A 26,849-nucleotide genomic window follows, 5' to 3' on the forward strand; every position below is an offset into this window, starting at 1 on the left:
TCTGATTTGAAGCCAGAGAGTGTTGTTTTTTGGGACCCAGGGTTTCTGGGAGTGAAAGCCTAACTCAGCACTGTTTGTTTGACGGCCCTGTCGTTAATCATCGTAGCCTTTGTTTAAACTGTATTGAGTGTCCGGGTGCTGTTCAGCGGAGGAGACAATGGTCTCTCCAAGCTGACTCAGGCCTAAAAGAAAGTTTATAAAATTTCCACCCAATGGAAACTGCAGGGAAGTGCCTTTTAAAAGCACCAGTATTCATTAGAGCTCTCTGTAGTTTAGGGCCTTTCGTGCATCTTTACAAAGCAGCACCTCCCAGCAGCTCGTTATCCGGAGCTGCGCCTATACAACACAGCCTGCTGATATAAACTATTTACTACTCAGCAAGCTGGGACAACAATTATGTGGACATGCATAAGAAGGGACACTTTCTATGCAGTATGTCCTAAAAAAGATGACTTCAAGAATGTTAGCTCTTTTACTAAACTTTTCAAGTAAAACTAAGAGCAGAAGCATAAAGTATTATATTTAATAAATACAAATTTCCCAAGATTCTTATCCTCTTTCTTACTAACAGCACAGCTTTTATAAGGTTTGCAACTGGTAATTTAATAATAATAATTTATTTAATTTAATGTTATTTAATTTAATGAAAATTTCATGTAATTTCATGTTGTTGGTTGGTAATTTCATATTGGGGGTTTGAATCCTGCCTCCACCCTGTGTGCATGGAGTTTGCATGTTCTCCCTGTGCTTCAGGGGTTTCCTCCAGGCACTCTGTTTTCCTCGCCTAGTCCAAAGACATATGTTGTAGGCTGATTGGCATTGCCAAATTTTTAATAAAATTGTATAAATTGGCAAGCAAATTATAAATAAAAAAGCCTGTTCTAAGTTGTTTAACACATCTAGATGAACATATCAGGAAAGGAATGCTGAAATTTTGATCTATCGTCTTGTACTGATCTTTTGATCTCAAACCCAAATGTCTTCGATGTATAGCAAAAACAAAAGAATTGGCCTTGCCATTCCAATACTTTCGGAGGGAACTGTATACTATACAGTATGTATACACTCACTGACCACTTTATTAGGAACACCTGTACACGTGATCATTAATGCAATTATCCAATCAGCCAATCATGTGACAGCAGCACAGTGCATAAAATCATGCAGGTACAGATCAAGAGCTTTAGGTAAAGTTCACATCAAACATGACAATGGGGAAAAATGTGATCTCTGTGACTTTGGCTCTGGCATGGTTCTTGGCACAAGACAGGCTGTTTTGATCTCCTATTTAAATAGATAGTTAGTTAGTTTTATAATATGGTCTGGTCTAATGAGTATATGTAAGTGGCTAGTACAAGCACTAAAGAATTTTTATAAGCCCTACTTTACTTTAAATGAAACTTCTTTGGCCACATTAAGGTGATAATTCAGTGAAAATGACTTTTAGACAACTTCCTCCTCATCTTTAGTCTATCAGCCAAAAACATTTGCTTTTTAAGGTTAAAAATGTGATCTCTGTGACATTTGAGCTATGAGGTTAAAAATGAGGAAGCTTAGTTTAGCATTGTACAAGCTGCATTCCTAAACTGTCACGGCTGAGCAATGCATGAAATCATGCAGATACAGGACAAGATCTTCAGTTAATTTCACATCAAACATCAGAATGGCGAAAATGTGATCTCTGTGACTTTGACTGCGACATGGTTGTTGGTGCCAGAGAGGCTGGTTTGATCTCCTGATATTTTCATGCACAACAGCATCTAGAGTTTACACAGATTGGTGTGAAAAAACAAAAACCTTCCTGTGAGCAGCAGTTCTGTTGGTGCAAATGCCTTGTTGATGAGAGAGGTCAGAGAAGAATGGGCAAACTGGTCTGAGCTGACAGGAAGTCCATGGTAACTCGAAAATCTTTGCAACCGTGATGAGCAGAAAAGCATCTCAGAACACTCAAAACGTCAAACCTTGAGGTGGATAAGCTATAACAGCAGAACCACATTGGGTTCTACTCCTGTCAGCCAGGGATCTGAACACTGGAACACTGGGACAGCTGAAGAGTGGAAAAATATGAACTATACATTTATGTTTGTTTTTTTGTATATATTACCTTATTTTTCCATTTTATTTACATATGCTTATTTATTTTTTTTTGGTTGGTTGGTTGGATGGTTATTTTTTTTAATTTGGCCTACATGAGAACATGAGCATACAAGTGGCCAGCATTACAGAAACCTTTTATAAAGCCTGCTGTACTTTAAATGAAAATTCTCTGGCCATGTTAAAGTGACAATTCAGCTAAAATTATTTTTAGGCAACTTCCTCTTCATCTTAGTTTGGTCTATCAGCCAAAATGTTTGCTTTTTAAGTTTTACATTTGAGCTATGAGGTTAAAAATGAGGAAGCTTATAGCTGTTAGTTTAGCATTGTACAAGCTTCATGCCTAAATCTTAACAAATTCACCTCAAACTGTATTGAGTTGTTTAAGCCGAATCAGTTGCTTCCTCAGTATATACTCAATTCATGCCAGTATTGGACTCAGGTAGGAGGCATAGTTTTCAGATAATAATGTAGCTCTTTTTTAAATTGTCTGCTTGATTACATTTAATACAGACTACTATAACATGAAATTCTTATGCAGAAATGGTATAACTTTGAAGTGTGGAGTCTGTAAACCTCTAAACAAAACTAAAGAATGAAAGGACACTGAACGTGTCTTAATTGATATACAACATTACATAGGAAAAGTGTAATTAACTGTTTTGTAAGATTGAGACTGTAGGAGATTTCAAATAGTGTTGCATGTTTTTTTATTATATTTAATATTTATAATGTTTATGCAATTTTATTCAATTTATTTTATATTTATTCAATGCCACAGATATATAGTACATCACTTATATAAACTGCATTCTATTATTTCTAAAAATTTCTGAAATTTTAAATGCAAATCAGTGAGCAGGTTTAGTCTCAACATTACTAGTGTAGGGGAAAGTTGCTGTAAGAAAAGAAAAGAAAAGAAAAGAAAAGAAAAGAAATTTTCTCTTGATTTTTTTCATGCACTACATATTTTATTCTTCGTTTACGTCTCTTTATACATCAAATTATAAATATGTTGAGGCTATAATGTCAGAGTACCGACCACGTAGTTTTAAACATCATATACTATTGTACTTATTTTTTAGAGAAGGACATATTCAGCATTGTGTTTAATGGAAATAAAAATAAGCAAACAGTTTCAATTTAATTCTGAAAAGTTTATGTAGCATTACTTTTACCTCACAAAATAATAAATAGTATATTGTTTTAGGAATGCTGTTAATGTATATAGGTACTTTGATAAACTTTAACGAACTTTAAGTGAATGTTAAATGATCTGTTAAAATGCAAATATTTCAGGCAATACATCATGTACTTAGAAAGGCCTTTATCTGAATGATTAATGACCAAATAATGAGAAAACACTGAGGTGATCTCTACAGTAAACTGTGCATTGTGATCCTAAGTGCTATGAGGATCAGATGAGGAAGGACACAAGATTAAAGATTAGATAAAGAGTGTAGTAATGGAGGGATGTTGAAGATGATCATTTCTCTCTGTTTTTCTCTCACTTGCTCTGGAAATCGTTTGGGATTCATAAAGTGAGATGGAAAAAAAGAGAGCCCTGTAAACAAAACCCACTTGTTCACTTTCTTTACATGGTTTAAATAACTTTGTCTGTTCAACATCACTGTGTCTTTCCAGTTTATTTTCCAGTTCTAAACACGGGCAATTAGCTGTTGCACCAAGACCATTCGCATCTGCAGTCCATTAGAAGGACACAACTAACAAAGCACAAATACAGACACATCAATCACCGACATGGCCCTGCCCCACCACCACCACCACCACCACCACCTCCTCCTCCTCCTACTGCAGAGGCTTTGGAATTCCTCCGAGCGTTCCCTGACTGGAGCGCATTGATTCAGATTTATAGCGAACTTACCAACCTTTCCTCTCATCACGCAGCTCTGAAACACATTATGACACATTAAATCTAATAGCAGGCTGTATATTCACAAGGTGAGCTAAGAGGTGTAATTAGACCTACTGGATAATTACGTACGTTTTTTTTTCCCTCACAGGTTAATAAGAGACTTAATTGGTAACTGGTATTTGTCTCTTGTAATGTCCAAGGTGTTGCTCAGTGATTGTAGGGTCAGCTACCTCTGATTAGGAGACTTGTGTTACCTGGAAGCAGCAGGGTTAATGAGGCAGCTCCTCTCCCTCCTGCTTGCTGATACCAGATCTGTATTGATCAGGAGATCACCTTGGCATCTGACCAAACAGGCACAGGCCGCGGGGAGGGGGGGTGGGGGGCGGGGGTAAACACGCACTCAGTAAATAAAACTGCTCGGTCAACATTGCCATTTCAACCCATTAACAATGAGAACGGTGGCCATTCTTCTTCTCCAGAGCTGGAGGAGAGAACGTCTGGTTTCATTCAGATGTCAAATGTTGGGTGGGCCAATCTGAGCATGATTTAGAGTTCCAAAGGGTATTGTAATTTCATTAAAATCACCCTTTCCTGTGATTCTCAACACAAACATAAAATAGGCAGGGTGAAGAAGCTATGTAAGGAATAAAACACATGGGGGTGTGCTGTTATAAGAAAACAATCAACGACTGGCTGGCGTGATGAAGCTGAGGTACTGTGACCACACCAATATGGATTATTTTCCTATAACTGAACATCCCAGAGTACTTTATACCTCTAATAACACAGCATTTTTGCTAACATTTTTGTTGAACAACAATTGAATTGAAGAACAACATTCTGTCATATATATTGTGCATTTTATCCATTTGTAGTTATAGTTCATTTTGAGAAATGTCCTTGAAATGAATTGGCCATCATGTTTGGCAGCTATAAAGAGTCATTCTGTCACCAGCCTCTCCTTTTTCTCTGTCTTGAAGTTAATAAGATGCAGGTTGCCATGCTACTGAGAAATCAAAAAGCCCTCTGTCCTGAAGACTTTCCCGTGCCTGAAAAAGTAAAGAAACAGCTTATGTCTGACTGCTGACACTGGAGACTCCTTCCATAAATGCTAACTAAACAACTCCTTACAGAAAACCATCTTTTTAACAATCATTTATGTGGAGTGTCCACCATACAATTCCTTGTGTAAACTGTTGCTACAGAAATGATAATGTATTAGAACGAGTGCATTGATATAAACCTGTGATTTGAATTACAGCCGGCACTACTGTCAGAGCGGCTGTTATAGAACATTATTCATTATCAACACTTCCTGACCAATCAGAATAGAGAATTCAACAGCACAGTGGTATAAACACAGTTAACAGTTGCCTTGACGGAATAAAATATATGTGCTTTGCAATGAAAGCATTTCTCTATTAAACAGTGTGAAACATCTTCATTACTGTCATCACCACGAAGAACATAATGCCATGGTATAATTTACATTTCCATCAGATTATGGTACCAGACCCCAGCTCTGCTTATTGTTCACATACCAGAAAGCAAAAGCATCAGTCATACTGGAATACAAGAGCAATTTCAGTGTATTATAATTTTGTATATCAAAAATGTCATACATATCCTGAAAGCTAAATGGAGGTCTTGAGGATTTGCATATTGTTGTTGTCTCAGTTTAGTCTGACTTTCTTTTTAATATACGATTTCATTTCCTAAAGGCTGTCATGCCTTTAATTTTTCATCTAATAATATTTTATATCTTCATAAAACACTGTGTCCACCATCAACCCTGACAACCTATATATTCCTGATGTAATATCTTTAAAGGTAGCTTTTAAGTGTATTTGTTTAACAGCTTGGAAAAGGCATCTTTTACTGGTCACAAAGAAGGGGGTTTTGTACAGGAGGAAATCTAGCCAAGGTCAGAGGTAAAGGTCAGAGGTCATGGAGGCAGGGCCCGAGTCCCAGGGCACCACTGGGATTATATGAGTGTAAAAAGAGCCTATTCAGAACAGGAGCTCAAAAGTCAACTGTTAGGTCCACATCTACCTCTTCTGCCTATTGTGTAAAAGAGCAAGGAACAGTGAATGCAAAATGTGTTCTCATCTGGAGAGTATTAGTCACTGATGGACCAAAACAGGGACAACAGATGTATACCACATGTACTGTATATTTAACAGATATGCCACTTATTCCTCTTACAGAGTATGTCTTTAATAATCCATATTACTCCTGGGTATGAATCAGCATCATGTCTACTTGTACAATTAAAGAAGCTTTGTACTGAAGTTGGCAACGAATAGAATATTCCATCTCTCGGTTAGCTCATTACATTGGTGTGGTCAAACACTAACAAAGACATCACTGTGCGCATCTGTCAGCAGCCTCTGTGTCTCAACGTGCTTCAAACATGAAGAGTGTTTAAATACTAGGACTGCACTGAGATCCAGTGAGTCACCGTACAGTACAGAATTATCATTTTGCTCTCATCTTGTTCATCCCTGATAAAACAGGGATTATGTGCAGATTATAGTCGTGTTTTTTTTTTCTTTATCCCCGATTAAGCCAGATGGGCAGGAAGCTGGGTGAAACTTTACCAGGCCTGTGGAAGAGAAGCACACCACACCACACCACTGCAAACTATTCATTTCAGTTTCAAGCCTGTCGGAGGGCCGCTGTGTACAGATGGGTGAAGAGAGAAATGTTACAGGTGGGACAGATAGCTGTCCCAGGATTTATGGAGAATGTGCTCTACCTGTTTTAAAAAAAAAAAACCAATAAAATAACTAAAGAAAGTAACTCAGTTGTGGTGAATGAAGAAGACTCATCCTAAGCTTAATTTCTGCTCAGCTCGTACTTCATGTCTGTGATGTTGTTTGGAAAATGCGACAACTTTTTAAATATCAAAATGACTGTGATGTGAAGATCAAATACCTGTACTCTGACTAGTGTTGTTGAAGATTAGGAAATTTTAATAGCAACAGCAACGGCAGGAACAATAATAATTATTTAAAATGTTCTCCAATTTTTTGAAACTTTTTTTGTATATAGCACATACTATAAAATGTGAAGTCATTCGAAATATTTACATAACAATTTAGCTACTTGTATTTTTATTATTATTTTATGTTATTATTTTTTATTATTATTATTGTATTTTTATTTTAATAAGAACAAGGGCAGGAAGAAAAAAGAAAAGAAGAAAATCATATATTTATATAGCATCTTATATATAAACATGCAGCACAATGTACTTAAAAGTAAATCCATAAAATAAACATCACCCAAAAATATTTATTTAAATGTACTTACTATTAGTTCAAATAATTAAATAATTAAATAATTAAATAAATAACAATTTATTTTTATTTATATATTTATAAATAAATATTTTATTTATTTATAAAAATGCATTATTATTATTATTGTTGTTGTTGTTGCTGTTGTATACAAATTGTATAAAATGTGCTATAAACAAAATATATGTTGAATAAATTATGATTATTATTATTGTGATTATTATGATGATTATGATGATGATTATTATTATTATTAGAGTAGATAAGCTGGATGTGACCCCAGGTTTTGCGGCCTGATTTCTGCAGCCCCCCTGCAGCCCCCCTAGGTGTCTCGCTTTCGCAGCGCTCGTGCGCGAGGCGCTTAATGAAGGCGAGCGGCCGCTGACGTCACCGCGCCGTTGATTTGCTGAGGCGGGCGCGGAGGGGAGTCAGTGCGCGCGAGAGCGGGTACTGTGAACTGCGCTCTGTATGCACGAGTCTCCTCAATAAGAGCCCTGTACGGAAGCGGCGCGTGCAAGCGACCTGCAGGTGAGTAAAGCGGAGGGCGGGAGGGGAGCAGCACCGCGGCTCGGCATGGTCACGGCTTACCGGAAAGCTGGAGTAATTTTGGGGGGGCAGCGCAGGTCGGAGTGCTGTTGGCGTCAGTGATTGACGAAACGTTAACGTGTTTGCTTACAAAACACGCTTTGAGCTCAACTTCCTCGCCTGTTTGCTCGCTGCATTTAAAGCGACAGCGCAGGACGCAGTGTGTTGACACGGAGAGAAGAACAGGCGAGGAAGTTGCTTTCAGTAAAAGTGGCATCGCTGTCAGTGAAGCACCTGATGCATATTACGCATATTACAGTCGGGGCTCGTCTCCAGCGCTTCACCCGTGCACAGATGTAATGTTGACATTGTTTGGAAGATAGGTGATCACACTGCTCATCCTAGCTTCAGTCTTGCTCGCACATGTCCAGCTTACTAAAACACTGCACGAGTATTTTTATTTTTGCTATTATTATTGCCCACTTTTCTTTCTGGAAGCCGGAATCCAGCACGAGACCGCGTCTTGAGGGCATGAGTAGCCCTTCCTGCATGATGCATGCTCATGTCATGCTCATGATGTGTGTTCGGCAACTGTTTGTGTCTTCTTAATTAATTCCCAATGAACGCTTTTCATGCTCTTCCTCCACGCTGACCGACTGATTGCATGTCACTGGGCGTCATTTTCGTGTACAGTGCGCGAGCTGCCATTTCGCTTTAAACACAATCACCTGCGAGCGTAAACTCGTCTGTACTCGTCTGTAAACTCCAATATCGATCTGCTGCATGCGTGTTTTTAATTCGCCTCGTAGACTCGGTGGTATCACAATAGCTAAGATATTGGACTCACGTGTTTCCTAGGACTCCAAAGGTTATTACTGCTGCTTGTTTTATGCGCGTGCATGTGGTTTCTGGAGCGCACAGTGGATCGCTCTGCGCTCCGGCTCAGTTGCACTGATTGCTATTTTCACCCTGTCATTGATGGCGATTTTATGCAGACGTGCAGTTTAACAAGTCGAGGATCTTCACTCCAAACAATGCACGAGCGTATATTTATGTATTTGATTGTGTATTTGCTTAGTTGGTTTGCAGTTTGTGACCTAAAAAACGCGTTTTTGCTGCTTTCCGCATCGGCGCACGCGACTCTTTACTCCTGCTTATATGACACTGTAGTGAAGTTCAGAAAATTTCCTCGTTGTGTCCAATCAGTGTAGGTTGGCTGGACAAGAAATAGCCTGCAATGTGTGCTTAAATTAGTAGCAGACAAACATAAAATAATACAAATAATAATACCAATAATAATTATGGTGCAAAGGTTGAATCTATCTTTCTCATTGGATGCGTTTTATCAGATTTATGAGCCTCGCATTTACAACACAGTGCTTACACACTTGGTGGAGGAGATGGAAGTTACCACACTTTGTGTGTGTGTGTGTGTGTGTGTGTATATGTATGTATGTATGTATGTATGTGTGTGTGTGTGTGTGTGTGTGTGTATGTGTGTGTGTGTGTATATATATATATATATATATATATATATATATATATATATATATATACACACACACACACATATATGAGGATGTGATATCATTTTTACAGTAATATTTACCTTTGAGTAGAAATATTAGAGTGACTAATTCTGTAGTCATCATATCTGTGTTAAAATGATTTATTATTTATTATATGTGCGTAGGAAGACCTGATATAAAAATGATCCTGTATTTATTTCACACTGAAATGCTTAACCCCCCCCCCAAAAAAAAAAAACTCAAACTACCTCTCTATGCATAGACATGCATGTCCTCTGTCCATTATATTGGGTTTTATTCAGTGCTATCTTTAATGCAATCCTTAATTCATTCAGAAAACATCTTTGTGTTGTGCTCTTTGCACTGCAGCCTTTAATGCTTTAACGTTTTAAAAAGCAGCTTTAGGTGGGCACGTTGTTGCCACTCAGACTCTGAGCTTTTGTGACATCCTCTGTTCCAACTGTTCCTGGCAACAGCTTGCCTCACCCTCCATGCTCCGCTCCCTATCCCGCTCTGTGATGCGAATACTGAATAAGATGCCATTTCATTTCAGGCGGCTGTTGATGGGCTTTGTGAAGCAAGCTTCGAACACCAAAACAAAAGCGTGATTACAGGCAGGGTTTCCTAGTGCTAATGCAACATTTTCAGGCTTCGCATTGGGGCTGACTAGCTCTTTACGAGGCATAGGTGGTGATTTGCACTGTTGTTGCAAGACTGAAACACAAAGGTCGTGTTGTTTTGCTAGTAATTTACAGTAGTTTGGTTTTGCTGTGATGCTTTGAGATTTAGACCTGTTGAGAGCTGGCATTTACTAAAATCGGTCACTGGTGTTTTATGTGAATCTTACAGGTTTGGACAATCAGTATCAGAATTTTAAATTACAAAACAACAGTCTGGTACATTGTAACTCAGATCAATGAAGAGCATGTAATACACATTCCTGATTATATTTAACTGAGGCTTCTCTTGTTCTGTCTCACTCTCTAGACTCACCTTATCTTGTTTACAAAGATAACTGAACAGACTGCTGAGTGGAAAGAGAGAAAGACTCATGAATTGGCCTGGCGGGTTACGGAGACGTTATGGATCTGACTAAAATGGGTATGATACAGCTCCAGAACCCCAACCACCCCACTGCGCTGCTGCACAAGGCCAATCAGATGCGCCTGGCCGGCACGCTGTGTGATGTGGTCATCATGGTGGACAGCCAGGAGTTCCACGCTCACCGGACTGTGCTGGCGTGTACCAGCAAGATGTTTGAGATCCTTTTCCACCGCAACAGCCAGCATTATACCCTTGACTTTCTCTCACCAAAGACTTTCCAACAAATTCTTGAGTATGCTTACACTGCCACGCTCCAAGCAAAAGTGGAAGACTTGGATGACCTGCTGTACGCAGCAGAGATACTCGAGATAGAGTATCTTGAGGAGCAGTGTCTGAAGATCCTGGAGACCATCCAGTCTTCGGACGAGAACGATGCAGAGGTCAACATGAATGATGGCGGTACGGAAGAAGATGATGAGCACAAAGGGAGGCATGGCAGGAGCACTGCCGGCTCCAAGAAGCATTCCATGGAGGACAGCGGCTACGTATCCACTGCCCAGCAAGCGTTCGCACTGTCCAGCATTGTAGATCAGAGCCCATCTGTCTCCACTTCCTTCGGTCTCTCCACAATGAGCCCAACCAAAGCTGCAGTGGACAGCCTGATGAGCATCGGCCAGTCGCTGTTGCAGAGCAGCATGCAGCACACCCTGGCCACCGAGCAGACCCTACAGGGCAACCCTCACTCTATATTGCCAGAGATCAAGACAGAGATGATGCAGGTAGATGACGCTAATGGCCGTGAGAGCCCCAGACCCATGGACTCCAGCACCTCGAGCAATGGAGATGGCGATAAGAGCCGTGATGGGCCTGGTACCCCCACCAGAAGCAGTGTAATCACCAGCGCCCGTGGGTTACAGTATGTCCGTGAGGATGGGGGAGGTGATCACCCAACCGAGGCCAGCCAGATGGGGCTGGAAGGTATGCCAGGTATGACCGAGAAACACCTGGCCTCTCTCTACGGCCTGCCACCCAACCATAAGAGTGAGGCCTTGCTCTCCATGCCTGCCTCCATGGCCTCGACCCTGCACATGTCTCCAGCTCTGGCCATGTCCATGGACTTCAGCGCCTACAGCAGCCTCCTGCCACAGAGCTTCATCCAGAGGGAGTTCTTCAACAAGTTGGGCGAGATAGCAGTTGGCATGAAGCCTGACGGACGTGGTGGGCAAAATGAGCGCTGCAATGTGTGCGGTGCCGAACTGCCTGACAACGAGGCTGTGGAGCAGCACAGGTGAGTGGTTTCTAATATTCATCATCTCCTATCATTTTTCAGAGCATTGTGGAGGGCACTGTGGAGGTGTCAGAGTTTGCATGCTCAGTTCTTCATCTTGACTGATGCAGAGGTGTTTTGCTAGTCCTTAATTTGCCTCATTATTTTAATTCAGGGAAAGGTCTCGATACAATTAGTATTGTTGGTCAGTGAAGTGAAGAAATGGAAGATATGCATGTGTAAGTTCCTTGATTAAAGATCTCAGGTTAAGGAAGCTGCCAGTTGAAGATCATTTACAAAGGTGGCTGCTGATTGCTTATCTTTATGTTAGAGGTCAGTTTCCGTTACTTCATGCTGTGAAGGTAATGCATTAATACATTACCAATTTATCCTTGTATGTCTTTCTTGTATAAAAATGTAAGTTTCTCATCAACACAGGAAATTGATGTTCTGCAAACATGAATATATTTATCATTTAGCAAAGGAGTGAAGAAATAAGGAGTCAGTGTTTGTCGTTCTTCAGATTGATTGAAGGACAGCAAAGAAATTTAGAAACCATAAAGCTGTTCTTTCATAACTGGAGGGTTAATGATTTGTTAAATAGCAACTGGATGTGATTATATTTGGGTGCTGTGTGTGTATATTTAAAAACCTCTTTAGATTTTAATAGATTTTAAATGGCAGTTTATTTTTACCAAGGCTAAAAAGAGGGAAAAACATTATAATGATTTATATTAGATTTATATCATAAAAATGTTTATAGTTATTTTAATGACAAAAGGTATATATTTTTAAATGCATATAAAAAATATAATATAAAAAAAGATTAAAAACATTTAAAAAAAAAAAAGGATCCCTTTAATTTTTTTTAACCCTATCAGATACACGAAGACTCCTTAATTTATGTAGTGTATTTATAGACAAATGTCGTCATTCATAATGTAATAATTCAAATCATTGAATCAAAACAACATGAAGAACCCAAGGTCTATAGAGCTTAAGAGCTCCTGCTAAAGCCTTGGAAAACTGATAAAATTAAATGATCTGTAAATCATTTAGAAAGTGTGTACTCTTTAACATGATTACGTAGTTTATAGCAGGAGCTCTCAAAATTTTGGAGCCCGGGATCCCATTAAATATAAAATAAATTTCACAGACCCTCTCAGTACAGATTTTTTTTCATGAATATTATTTATACACAATAATAATTTGTCTGTTCATTAGAGCTATAGATCTTTTTATTCCTGAACTTTCCACTGACAGATTTTTTTTTTTTTTTTTTGCTATTTTTAGGCTACTTGTTTTTTGAGTCATTGAGGTTTTGATTAAACCCATTCAATTCAAGAGATTAGTCAAACAAGCTGAAATATAATAACTTTAATAATAGTGGGTTGTGATTTTCACTGCTGTAAGTAAATTAAAAATTCATGGACCCCGTGGCTATGCTTCATGGACTTCATCAGATGCTCTAAGTCCACATACAAGATTATCAGAAATACATCCTGTGCTTCATTCTGGTCCTGCTAGCGTTGTATGTGTGCTGCTTTTGCTTGAGGTGGAGCTTGGGCTTTGGGGGTTGATCATTTCCAGGCCTGCTCTAGTGGCTGTGAGAGCTCCTGGAGAGGCGCTGCTCAGGTCCATTAGCAACACCTGGGGAGAAGCCTGGCTAATGGGAAGCAGCCTGCAGTCCAGCCTCTGACCCCCACCGCGTGGCCAGTGACAAGCCTCCCACCACAACCACAGCCTTTATTAGCTTTATGAGAGGGGCCGAGTGTCCAGCCCAGGAAATGAGGACTGTGCGCAGGGCCTGGGCCGACCTCCACGCTGTAACCTTTTGGCCACTCGGCTGGCCTCTGCTTCTTGTCAGCATAGCTGGAGGGGGTGTTGCTGTCCAGGGATGGAAATCTCAACGCTCGTGTTTTGGAGCATTCGCCGCATTTACGTTCCCGGGTACACAAGCAGCATCACTTTTTACCAGCTAGAATTTCACAAATGCTTTACAAATCGCACAGAGTTTGAAGAGTGATAAGTTAGCGGTGTTTATCTTTTCCTCCAAGAATTCACATGGATTCTCCTCATGATTTGCTTACATGAGCATTTGTCTGGGTGCCACTTGCTGACTGAATGGCATTTTTTTTTCAGCATGCTTAGTTTCAGTGGTTTTCTTTACTGAGTCAGTTACGATTTTACATAATCTGCCGGAATGTACAATGGGTAAAGTTCAAGATTTGTCCAAGATTCGGTTTCAGACCTCGTCCTAAGTATGGCTGGGAACAGGGAAGTGGACAAGCTGACTTTAACCAGTAAAGAAGTATTAATTAGATAAGGACCAGCTTGAGGTTTTGTCACTCTCTATGACATTTAAACATGTTTTTAGTGGGAAAAAAAAGTTGACAAGCTTGTGTAATGTAAAAGTTGTTAGTGCACGAGTGAATCATGAGGAGCTGACTCATTGAGCTTGAGTGTTGAAGGTGTATCGTGATGTGTGTTTAGGGGGAAAAAAAAAGATCTTGATTAAATAAAACTGGTTAGAATTCCTGTAAGTAGTAACGAATTACATGTATTTCAGTACAGGTTAATGTGGTGTTTATCGCTGTCTGTAAATACCCGTGTATAAATAGCCTTTTTCATTTTGTCATTTCTTGAATTAATATTTACTCTGCTGTTACTCTTGAAACTCAGATCATTTCCTATCGAACAGAATTCATTACAGCAGCTGTGGTGTTTTAAAAGGCTTCTTTTAATTGCCGTTTCTCTCCTTCTCTTATTGCCCATAATATCAAGTGAAGGCACAAATCCTAATTCGATTCCTTTTTTTAATGCAAGTGCTGATTTTGTCGTGTGACAGAGACGGCCGTGTTTGTTTTCTAAGGCTATTTACAGGCTTGTACTCCTGACAGCTTGCGGCACACAGGGAGACGGGTCTTGTGAGTAATTACACATTATTTCCCAGCGTCTTGTGCCAGGGACCCTGCCATCACCAGTTCCAAATGTGAAAAATCTTTCTGTTTGAAAGCTCATTTCGCACAAACAGGTCAACGTAATTAGCTATAATTGTTTCCAGACATGGCACAGGACCATATACACATATGTGTGTGTATAAATAAGTGCTCGCTTACTGCATGGATTTAGTGTGGTCCATTTATTCAGCCGTGCCCTGGGTTATGTCATGGCGCTCTGGGCAAATCGGTGAGATGTGGATCTGGTCCAATATGAAGAGAGAGCCGAGGAGACGGCCTGCTGGAATGGACCTCACGAGTTATGTGACGGAATCAGGGAGAGATATACGACTCTGGATTACCTAAAATGAAAGGGTTTGTTTGTTTTGCAGTCACCCGCGGTTTCCTGCCGGGGCTAAATCGCAGCTCTCTTTCAGCAGTATTGCAGCTTTTTTTTTTTTTGGCGACATAGTTGACTCTCTGCTCTTGGTTCTTGATTTATTTTGCTATGGAAAGCAGAGATTGTCGTGCCATGACATCACAGAGACAGGATTAGCGGAATATTTCAGTAACTTCCTGATAAGAAAATAATCAGCTTGCAGAGTATAGCAATAATTCAGGTGAAAGCTCATGCACAAAAAGTGCTTTTCTTGGTATTTGATATACGGTCTAACCAAGAGGTCATCTTAGGTCAGTCCTGCTTACCAGTTGAACTTAACATCTTAAGTCGCGGTGTAAAGTGTGTCCTGTACCACATTTCGAGGCGTGTCAGTTTAAACCTAGAGCTGTATAGAACTTTATTTGCACCACAGACAATCAAAGTGCATCGTAACTGCATAAAACGATCATAGTTCAATCTTTAGCCAGTCAGTAATGCTGTATGACATTAACAGGAAGCATTACATCCACCATGTTGACCTGCTGTAGGGAAACCATACAACATGTTGCATTATTGTTACATATAGGACTGTGTAATATGAGGATATGATATGCTACTTTTTTTTGTACATATATGTTTTTTTTTTTTTGTACAAGCATTTGATATTTTTTTTAGAAAATGATTAAATCATTTAATATACACACATAATATCATTGAACTTGCCTAAATTTGGTGCGGCTATTTTAATTATTGTGATGCATATTGTGTATTTAGAAATTGACATATCACTGCTTATTTTCCTATAACAGCACGCCTCTGCGTGTTTTATTTTTTACATATAGAACACTTAATTGCACAGAAAATGTTTCTGTTGAACATTTTCAGTCATAGGCAAATTAACAAATTCATATATAGTGCTTTGTAATAAAGTGGTGACTTAATTTATTAGGTCTTATTTATTTATGTCTCAACAAATTTAATAGCAGTTTAACAAAGAGCTATTGGCGCAAATAGTAGTGACATAGCTGGCAACTTATTCTGCATATATATATATATATATATAATATGCTTATACATATTAACAAATTTGTTCGTGGTAAGGGCTGGAAAAATATATTAAGTTTGCATGGTCCGACGTGCATATTTGGTATTTTATAAACTTGAATGCGGCAACAATAAACGTTCACACTAGGCTACAATTGAACTTAAGTTCACTTAACTGACATAACTGGCTGTTCCACCGTCTGGATATTAATGTGGTATTATTTTTGTAACGACCTTCACCGTTACATGAATGAACAGTTTGATTCTGCAGATTAAAAGGCCCAACCCAGGCTTCCTGGATGCAGCTAGCACCCCAGTTAGCCTCGGTGTTTAAACGGGAGCCTGGCCTTATCTTTGAATATCGGAGGTACTGATAATCCTGCACTCTCCTCTCCAGTACACCAAGAGCAGATTGGCCCGATAAGCTTCATGGAGCTTGCGAGGTGCGATAACACCAGCGTCAGGCTGCAGCGATGTGAGAGAGGCAATGAGTGCAGCTGAGCTTCACCACAAAACCACCAACGCTCACGCAACAGCCGTAACAACTGTGACTCCGAGCAGCTCTCGAAGCCAGACCATGTGGCTTATAACGAGCACTCACTGCTGTCCAACACTTTGGCTGTAAAAGTTATAGTCACCATTTGCACAAAAAGAGATTTAGTGCATTTAGTTCACTGTGTTCTTTTAGACAGTATTATGCTCTTCATGTCCAGGACATCATGCACCTTCTCTATAAACATGGTCAGCACGTTTTTCTTCCAGTTTCCCACAGGGGTATCGTCTTTTACTAGTTGATTTCCATAATCAGTTGGAGAAAACATGGCCAAATGGGTCACCCAGCCAACAACTTAAAGAGCCCTTGAAATTCCAAGGGCCTATAAAGGCGCCATTAAAGTTTGTCCATTTATCTGCCCTGTTTTGTGTAAAATTGTAAAATGCGCCTTTACCAGCTGATTAGATTGAGTTAATACAGTCCCTAATTCTAACAATATGCTAATTGAGTACGATGATAATTAAACCGATGTGACTTTCAGGTTGGTCAATTAAAATATCTTCATTCTGTCTTGCTTTTTTTTTTCTTTTGTCAGAAAAGTTGCCTTGGAGAGGAGAAAAGATGTTGTACAATTAATCCTTTATATGAATTTATTATGGTAAAGACGTGCTTTCGTGATGTTAATTCTAGTTTCTCTTATAGTTTTGATTGCAGGTTTCTCTAATCAGATACCCTTAATTGCTCATTATATGAGTTAGTATTGTGTGGATAATGGAACGGCAAGAGCAGCTATCTGTCTGATTTTAGTCAGATGTCTTTTTCCGATGGTTTTCCAAAGGAAATTAGATTAGATTATTTCTTTTTTATAAATGCAACAGTGTATTGAGCACTCACAGGCACTCTGTTTGATAGCTGCAGGTGATTAAATAAATCCCTCACACAGGGTTTGCTTCTTTCATTGCACATCAAGCAAAATCGGACTATTCCTATTGAATAGGAAGATTCTTCTATATTTCTGTATAATTGTCAGGTTCTAGATTTTTAATGTCTAATAAATTATAAATGAAAAATAGATTTTTAATGTCTACCTGTCTTGCTGTGCTTTTTAGTAGCTCTTGTTTGTTTATGCAACCCAAATACAGGGTCTGTTGGCAGGCACCCAATTATGGACAGGCTTTAAAAGGCCGTGGTTGAACTGTAAAGATTTACACCAGCACCCCTCTGATCTGAGATCTGGCTTCTGTCTTCCCTGTCGAGAAGTGAGATGTATCGATTAAAGACTTAGGACGGGGTTACATCACATGGATTGGACCGCACGTCTTTACTACAGCACAGGAAGAGTGTCGGAGCATCCCTCCAACAACAAGTAGCTTGTTGTTGCTGCATGTTGTGATTTTTATTGCATTATTATTGTCACCGATGATAAATTTATATAAAAGTCCCGAGTTAGATTCACTGTAGGCTTTACAAAATGAGAGCCAGTGTTGGTGAGTCCGGCATGAATACCAAGTAAAAGCAAACGCAGATAGGCAGACAAGGCAGCCTCGTCTTATTAAAGCGATAAGCATCGTGTGCCCTAGTGGAGAGACAGGCTGGTTGTGCACAGGGCTTTCTGACCGAGGTGCTTTTCACTAGCCGTCCTCCTTATCTGCAGCCTGCAACTGGAGATGAAGGGATTACAGTCAGAGCAGAGTGCTGGGAGCCCAGTACGGTGCCAGGTGGCACACCAAGCCTTCTGTGAACATCTAAAGCCATTCTGCCTCACCACACACACATACTGAAATCAGGTTTAAGCAGTGGCCATAGCGATGGAGATGAAGCGAGCACAGGCTAGCCAAGATAACAGGGCGGCGCAAAGAACGAAGGAGGCCCTGTGTCTTTTCGGCTTGCTCCAAAACCTCCCTCACCTGGCCAGTGGTGCAGAATAGCCACTGGTTAACGGGCCTCTGACCCTCTACCCATCAGACAAGCTTGGCTTAAGGAGGCTTTAGTCGCACTCTCTTTTGTCAGCATGGGGTTCTTAGATAGGCTACTGTTCTGCTATGCACCTCGTTAAGGAGGGGAAAGAAAGCAGAGGCAAGTTGAATCTTTCCTCCTTTCTCAAGTCTTCACATACTTTTAGTGGTCACACTGGCTGTATTAGCACTCAAATTTCCAGGGAAACCCTTAACATTTTTTGCAGACCCTTATAACTGATAGATAAGCAATCATAGATGGTTTTAATTACAAGAAGGTAGGAAGCTAAAAACTCTTAATTATCATAACTCTTAATAGTTTTTTGTTGTATGTCGATCAGATCCAGGAACGCTTAAGGTGGAGCAGTCAGAGGTTACTGTGGTTTGAAATTTTCAAAATGGCTGACATCCTGAACAAGAACATTACTTTCAGTGCATTCATGTATTAGGAGTAAAAAGTCTAGAACAGAAATTTGGAAATTGTACATTATTGGTTGTTTTATTTTGGTACAAAGTGTTAATTTAAAAAAGTGTTAATTTATGATGTTACAAACTGAATCCTGATACCTATTGATACCTCATACCTGGTATTATTTAGACCATCTAAAAATGTGTAGTAATCTAACCTTTTAAAATAGATACTGTGTTTCGGTAAGTGTCCTATATTATGAATTTGTTCTTGTAATAATAGAAATAGGTAACTTCCTCAGACAGTGTACTTAAGTATCTACTCATGTTAATAGTTGAAAAAAAATGACCAGCATCCCTGTGTTCTGCTTATTTCCAGGAAAACTTTCACTGCTTTATGAAAGAGGTTTCATTCAAGTGGTCTTTATAAGTCAGGAGTTTCCTCTTTCCGGCAAAGTACAGTGTTTTAATCCCATCAATTTCCCATTAGCATCTGGTTTCTGGCTCTTGCCACATGAAAGAAGACATGTCGGTTCCCCCTCGGTGATTCTAATGCGCTGCTGAGCTCCATGCACAATGAAGGGCCAGAGCAAAGAGCCAAGCCAAGCGTGCATGGGGGCTGTGTGAATGCACTGCTGGGGCTCCGGAATCCCCTGGAAGTATCAAATCAGAGCCTTCCACGGGCTTCCACCGAGAGGGGCTCTAATTAGCTGCTTTGTTGCCTGTTGAATAGGGTGCCAGAGACTGGCAAGGGGCCCCCGATAGAGCGATACAAGTGTGCTAAGAAGGGGGTCATAAAATACCCATCACAATAGATCTGTGTGCAGCCGGGACAGGTAGGAGCAGTGGAACTCCATGTGCTTGTTTATCTGTTAAACCTGGCCTAGTGTTGGTTCAGTGGTCTTTGAAAACAATATTGGTGTTGCTTCATATATGGTATCCCATGCATTGAAGTGTTTCGTTCCCTCTCTCTCTCTTTTTTTTTTTTTTTTTTTTTTGATTTGGCGCAAAGACGCCTCACTCAGTCCCAAGGCATTAGAGGCATTCGAGATATTGAATGGACACAGTAAGGAAACTCAAATCCGTGTGGTATGTTTTAAGCCGCATTGTAATCCTGGGGGATCAGTTGGATAAAGTGTGGAATGAAGCTTAAAACCATAATTAATTTATGTATTTGCTGACTTGAGGCACCCGTTGTGACTGCCAGTAGGAATGGCTGGATGATGGATGGCATGCCCTTAGGAGAATGAGCCTGGGAGAGTGACGGGATTCGAGTTCGAAACGCTTACATTATGGAATTCATAATACGTCTAATTCAATAGACGAGAGATGATTTCACCAGGCACACTGCTCTCATTTATGCCAGAAGTGAGCTCTTTCTCTTTCCCTCACTAGAAATGGTCATTGCGTGGTCAACAATACAACTGTTAAGGCTCACTTTATCATCCATAAGAGTAAGACTATTGTGTAAAACTGAAATATTTGACAAATCTTCTTCAACCATGCCACTGTTGTTTTCTGATGCTCCTACACAGCCATATTGTTTGTGGTCTGCTCTTTATCATTCTTATGACCTGTTCAAATCCAAAGTGAGTCTACACGAGCCAAAATGTGTTTCTGTGGATGAATGAATATAGCTCTTACCTCTTTTTTATTGCTCACCCATTTTTGACTTGTCACTGAAAATGGGGGTTGGATTTTTATCGACACGTTACAGCAACTTGAGCTTTCGCCTTTCAGTTCAGGCTGAAGTATTTTATGTTCCCTTGCTGTCTGGAGTCCAAAAGCCATTCCGTTTACTGGACTGATCACCAGTGCAGCCCGCTGTGACATGTCATGACTCAAACCGCATCATTTCTGCTGTTTGTGTCCATGGCAGGGCGATACAGATGATGCTGTCAGGAGGCGCCGTACACCATTAGGCATAGTGTGATGCAGAGTCTCCATGTTTTCTTCCCCCAGCGCACCATCCTCTGCAGCCTTGTCCTGCAATTCTCTGCCCCATGTTTCCTATTTGACCTTCACAGTGAAGGAAAGTCACACTGATTCTGGGTCTTTCATGTGTTGAATGTATATAGAAACTGGAGTCCCTAACAGGTGTTGGTGCCTTATCGCCACGCCATGTCTTATCTCTGGGGCTCAGCTTCCTGTACCCTAACACTTGTTTCAGAGTGGGGAAGTATTTCACTTAGCCTCTGACTTCTTGCACACGGAGATACACAAACACACATAGTTCTGGCTGTGAAAGACTCTCACCACCAACAGTTGCATTTGCCACAGATGGCCTCGGGTGCACACACACACATACCGCTCAGAATCGTGGCCTTCTGCTCCCCATACCTGCACCAATGTTCACTTATTTCATATCAGTGAGGACAGTGTTACATTAAGGATGAAGAAAAATGTGGGGTGGTGGAAAGTGGTGGTCAGGACAAAAGGCCATCTTACAGAACCAGTTTGCTTGTCATCACAGAATGAACTTCCAGTTTCTTCTTCTCTGAATCCTGATTATGGAGTTTTTGGTAAAAGTTACATCACAACTTGCCTGTATAATGTAAGATTATTTCATGTATTTATTATTTGAAAACAGTTAAAATGTCCCATTTTAGCACTAATAACAGGCCGTAGAGTTGTTCGTTTAACCTCTAGCTCTGTGTTGGTGATTTGGAACTCAAAAGTAAGTTTTGGCCCATCGAGTGAGTTTGTATAAAAGCATAGAAGCGTTGGAGCTCAGGGTCCGAGTCTGCCTGGTTTTAAATCCCACCTCTGTGGATGTAGTGCTGGGAGCCTGGGGGTCTCGGAGCCATGAGAGCCTCTATTGTGAGAGGTCGGGTCTGTTACAGTAGAGTGGATGCAGGGGTCTCGTTGCAGACAAAGGTGGGGTCAAACAGGCCCCCATTATTTACAGTAGTCCCTTTCATTGCCCTAGTGAAACAGGAGCCTCCAGGGGCCTCATGGGAAGAGCAGTGTTTTTGCTCAGTCAGGCCTTCAATAAGGTCAAAGAGCAATGTGGGTGGGGGCAGCTGACTTCCAGGGGCTTTATAGTAAGGCTTTTTTTTTATTGATCAGCAAAGAACTCTGTCACACGGGCAAAGTTTAGAAAAGCAAAGTGGGGGTGACATTGAGTGGTCAGGACCAGATCTGTTCAAATTGTAGGATGGGACAGAACACACCACTGTCGTTCCTGTCACATGCACAAAGGACTTAGCAGACAATGTAAAAGCTTTCTTTTGTCTGCATTGTTTAGTCAGATTGGATGCAGCGCTCTACATAATTTTGTTCTACCGCTAGAAACTTCCTGCCACTTTCTCCATTTTGGTAATAACACTGGCCATGTGGTTCGACGTGTTATTGATTAACACTTAGATGAAAGCCGACACATTTAAGCTCGTCATATGCCTTCTCGCTGGATCCAATCCCCCAAAGCCGTTTGAAAGCAGTAATATTTGTTTTCTTTCATTAAGAAAGGCAAAGTGGTGCAGCCAACTCTTGGCTCTTCTAAGCACGGTGCAAAAGCACCATCTGCCAGCAGAATCCCACGTAATCTTGGCGTAATCTTGATTTAAATGTTAGAGAAGAAAGAGAAAGAGAGAGCAGGCAAAGAAAGTGAAGCTTACATCTAATACGCAGAACAGAACAGTCTGCTGGAACAGATTTTATTATTTTTAGTTACACAATGCCAGGAGGGTCAGAGTTCAGGGGGCAGAGGTCTGTATTCCGGGTGGGGTGGTGGGGTCTGGCATGACCCCAACCTTTAAGCCCTTTGTCCTGACTCTAACTCAAGCTCAGTTTGACAGAGGCTTTGAATTTGGTTGATGAAAATCCAGACCAATCAATGAGAGGAAAGAACATTTTGTTTATAATAACTAAATTTTAAAAAAAAAAAGTGCACTTAAAGACCCCATACGAGTGAAATATTAATCAGATCATCATAATCTGGTTTGTTTCTCTGAGGCAGGTTACCTCCAAAAAGCAAAATCTCTTTCTTTTTAAATTTATCAGCCTTTGCTCATTTTGTCTGTCCTTCCACTCCACTGGGTAAAGTCATTTCCAAGCTCCACTTCCAGCCCGGTCGGCATAAGCGCTACATCTCTCTCGATCTCGCTGGCCTTCCAGGGCCAAATAGAGTTGTGCAAGTCCTGTGTGAGCTTCAGTGGCCTCGACTCCTCTCCCCCTCGCCCCATTGTCTCTGCGTCCCCTCTCCCCCGCTATTGTGATGAGGTAATGGCTCCTTCATTCTGGGCCTGTCAGCTGCGCTCTGTTGTCTAATGTGTGGAATGGTTAAAAATAAACCTTTTGTGTACACTAGCTGGAGAGAATATCCAGCGAGTGAGAGAGCAAGGCCTGGAGTCTAGTGCGGGGAGGGGCGGTTGTTAGCACCAGAATGCTAGTGATGGGGCAGTGCATACGCTTCGAAAAGAATCAAGGCGGAGAAAAGCGAGCTATAGATGGATTACATTAATGGTCCTGAGGCAAGCCTGGCCAGGAGGTGTTGGATCAGTTGGGGAATGATTTGGGTTCATTTAACCTGTAATGTGTTCATGATGTGAAAGGATTCTGAAAGTTCTGATTAAAGGAAAAATGAAACTCTCCTTAAATAGAGTAGTCAAATGTGATCTTAATGCTATTTATTGTCTGTGTCATGTAAACACTCCGAGGTCAGATAGCGTTCCTGTAAGCTGGAGTACAAGCAGGAATGTTGCCACTACCTAAATCCATTTTGCCTGGGTCTCAATCCAGAGATTTTTTTTGTTTTTTTTTTTTCCTTTAGCAATATTTTACTCAAAATTCCTTAAAATCAGAGTTGGCCCAGGAATGTCCAGGAGTACAGCAGAGAGTTCAGGCCTCAAACCAGTTAAAGGAATGAAAAATAAAACCAGAGCAAATGATATCTTTAGCCCTGGATACTGCATAACTATGACTTTTGAAATTTTAAGAGATTAAGATGTGGCATCTCACATTTTCCCCACTGATTTTTTTTGGCTAATAAAATTTTCTGGGACGCACACTAACAGCTAGTTATTTCCGAACCAAACTGGAAACATCGAAACTCGTACAAAAACGTGCTTTTCCTTTACTACAAAATAGCAATAGCAAAACAAATATTGAGGTCTCACCTGATTGGTTCAGGATTGATTTTCAGGATTGATTTTTCCCTATCAGTTTGGTTGTGATAGCTCTTTAAATGTACATTGTAAGGACATTCATGCTCCTACTACAACTCAATTAGTTTGTTCCTTATTGAGGAGCTACACTGTAGCCATGAGCTTGTTTGCTGTTTCGTTATCTAATTTCCTTATTATAAGTTTTCACTGGGCGTTGACAGGATCAGAGATCAGAAAAGCCTGGAAAACCCCTTTGAAGAAAACCTCATATATAAAATTAAATGAACTTGAATGAACACAATGTGTAGTTGTAAAAGCATTTAGTGTATTGGTTCCTGTACATTACTGAAGAAAATCTGTTTCAGGCTTATGTGTCACAGCCTGCAGAGATCACAAGGTTATGTGGTTCATTGCTGTACGTTATAGGAATTAACAATATCCCACGAATGAAATAAGTTAAATGTACAATTGAAAAAGTTGTTCTTCCTCCTGTGCTCTGTATATTCGAATTTTCCTTAACTGTTGCTGTCCTTGGCTATTATTTTGTGTTGGAGCATAAGAATGGAAATATTATGGAAATAATATTGATTGTACGACTTTTTTTGCTGCCTTTTTGAGCGCTATGTTGTAATTTCATTGCGTTGGAGAGCTCCTGCCTTGCATTGTTCATTCCCTTCCATCTCCTTGACACAGCTGGGCAAAGGTGAGTGCTTGAAATACAAATGGTCAGAATTGGTCCTCTCAAGGCTTTTGTACTGTCGAGTTGGATAGGGTGACATCATCTTGCTTATGACGTATAATAAATCCTGAGAGAGGCCTGAATCCCAGGCTGAAGGCCACGAGCTTCAGAGCTGCGGCTATGTGGGCTTTCAGTGGTGCGAGTTGCTCCGGCTTTTGCGTGGCCTCAAGGTCTTGACCTGCGCCTTTGTTCAGAGAGTCCGATTTTCCTCAGCGAGAAGTGGGCTCTTAGAGTGCCCTCGACCCCCCGCTGAGTCTTCTACTTCACCACGTTAATAGTGGCACTGGAACTAATTTTCAAACCTCAGAAGCCTTGAGACCCTGCATTGTCTTCCCAATTCAAAGAATCTGATATTGTTTGCATTGTGAGCTCTTTGCCCTTTTAGGCAGTTTGTTCATATTTTGTATTGTGAGGGAACTTTGATGGTGTTTTTTTTCTGTATACAATTTTAGCAATTATAATGCATACTTCCTAAAGGAATATCAGGTCAAATTTACACCTTTTTCCCCAGTTTCCATAAATGTAGTCAATAAGTCAAGACATGCTTGGTGTCTGATATTTTTCCTAATTATTTTTTCACTGTATATGTAATGTCGGTCTATCTTAATATAATATACTTGCATAGTATGAATGTATTTTGCAAGACAAAGGAAGGCTGTTTGTCTTTTTACCCACAGTATGTCTCTTCACTTATGTCCTGCTTATATTAACCTTGACTTTTATTAGCCTACACACACATACACACAGACTCAAGACTCATTATATGGAGGAAAGGTACATGACTAGACAGTTGTTGATCTCTTGTTTTCTCTCATCCCTTTGATTTCCTCTCTGTCTCCATTCAGAGTGACGGAGAGAGCACTTTTATTATTTTATTGGAGCAATGCCCAATTCTTTCAAAGGTGCTGGATCTCGTCTTCCACTTCCAGCCCTACATTCTCACACCTGGTGTGAGACTTTCACTGCGTGTGTGTGGGTGTGTGTGTGGGTGTCTGTCTACCTTTGTGTCAGAGCAATGTTTTAAATGTTTCTATTCTGATGACAAGTTCAACCAAAAAAAAAAAAAATTCATCGTTTTACCTCTGAACAACCAATATATTTTTGGTGTCCACTTCTTTAGATTTGCACTGGAAATATGAGGCAAATTTAGCTAGCATGTAAGAGGAGTACTAACAGTAGCATTGTTAGTAAGCTGCATGTGTAATCACGCACTCTTGAGTTGAGATGTCGAGTTGTTCAGTATCTCAGACTTGCTTATGTGATTATTTTTTTTTGTAAAAATGAGCATCAGAGCTGAAAACATTGTTGAAGCCAAATCAGTTTCTTTCTCAGTTTTGTCGTTCTGCACCGGCACCGAACTCCATCGAAGCGAGACTTTGAAGAACTTCGATGATTTAGGCCTGCAGTTTGCAAAATTTTTTTGGCTGCCAAACTGGGGAAAACTGACCAAACTGTTCCTTTTTTGCATAACATGAACTTGTTAAAAATGTTTTCATGTTAAATAATGATTAAAAAAAAACGAGCAGCTGAGATAGCAGTGTCACTATGTCAGCATTGGGAAACCTGATGTGAAGACAGCGGTCGCTGTTTCACATGCCCACAGGGCCAAATTAAAAATGTGCAGTATGTAGACAGTGCACAGGCAGGGAAGAGGTCAGTGTTAGATTTAGCACTTCTTGAAACATTTGTAGAAACCAACCAGAGAGATCTCTCGTCTCAGGCTGCACTAAAAATATACGGCACATGTGGAGCACCCGCTGTCCCTGAAGATCCACCAGGAACTGTGTGTGCCTGTCTGTGGCACTCAGCAGAGCACCAGATAGTGAGCGAGCGAGCGAGTGAGTGAGAGGGGAGCTAGTGAAGCTAGAGACGACCAGGGGGATTAGACATCGTCGAGACAGCCTTTCTGGTATGTCTCACTTAGGGCCGAATGTTGGTTTTGTTTATATATATATATATATATATATATATATATATATATATATATATATATATATATAATCTAATGACTTTCGAGCTAGAGCTGCAATCTCAATTAGGAGTCAGACATAATACTAGTGCTGCACGATATGGCTTTGTACCCCAGCTCTGTTGAATTCCCTATTCTGATTGGTCAGAAGGTTGATTAATTTTTGATATCAGCAGCTCTG

At 40.3% G+C, this 26,849-nt stretch overlaps 1 protein-coding gene across 2 annotated transcripts in view; it reads left to right on the forward strand.

Moving 5' to 3' along the window:
• Positions 1–7,655: 7,655 nt before the first annotated feature.
• zbtb16a (zinc finger and BTB domain containing 16a) overlaps positions 7,656–26,849 on the forward strand; it is a 104,208-nt gene continuing 85,014 nt past the window's right edge. Inside the window, exons 1-2 of one of the 2 annotated variants that reach the window (XM_026938465.3) lie at positions 7,656–7,800; positions 10,314–11,658. In XM_026938465.3, the coding sequence (XP_026794266.1) occupies positions 10,409–11,658 (1,250 nt within the window). In that variant the 5' untranslated portion in view covers positions 7,656–7,800; positions 10,314–10,408. Of the gene's footprint in view, positions 7,801–7,880; positions 8,181–10,313; positions 11,659–26,849 lie in introns of those variants that run through there. The other variant, XM_053240438.1, reaches the window with a different exon arrangement.

The sequence above is a fragment of the Pangasianodon hypophthalmus genome, chromosome 15 (assembly GCF_027358585.1).
Source record: "Pangasianodon hypophthalmus isolate fPanHyp1 chromosome 15, fPanHyp1.pri, whole genome shotgun sequence".
NCBI lineage: Eukaryota > Metazoa > Chordata > Actinopteri > Siluriformes > Pangasiidae > Pangasianodon > Pangasianodon hypophthalmus.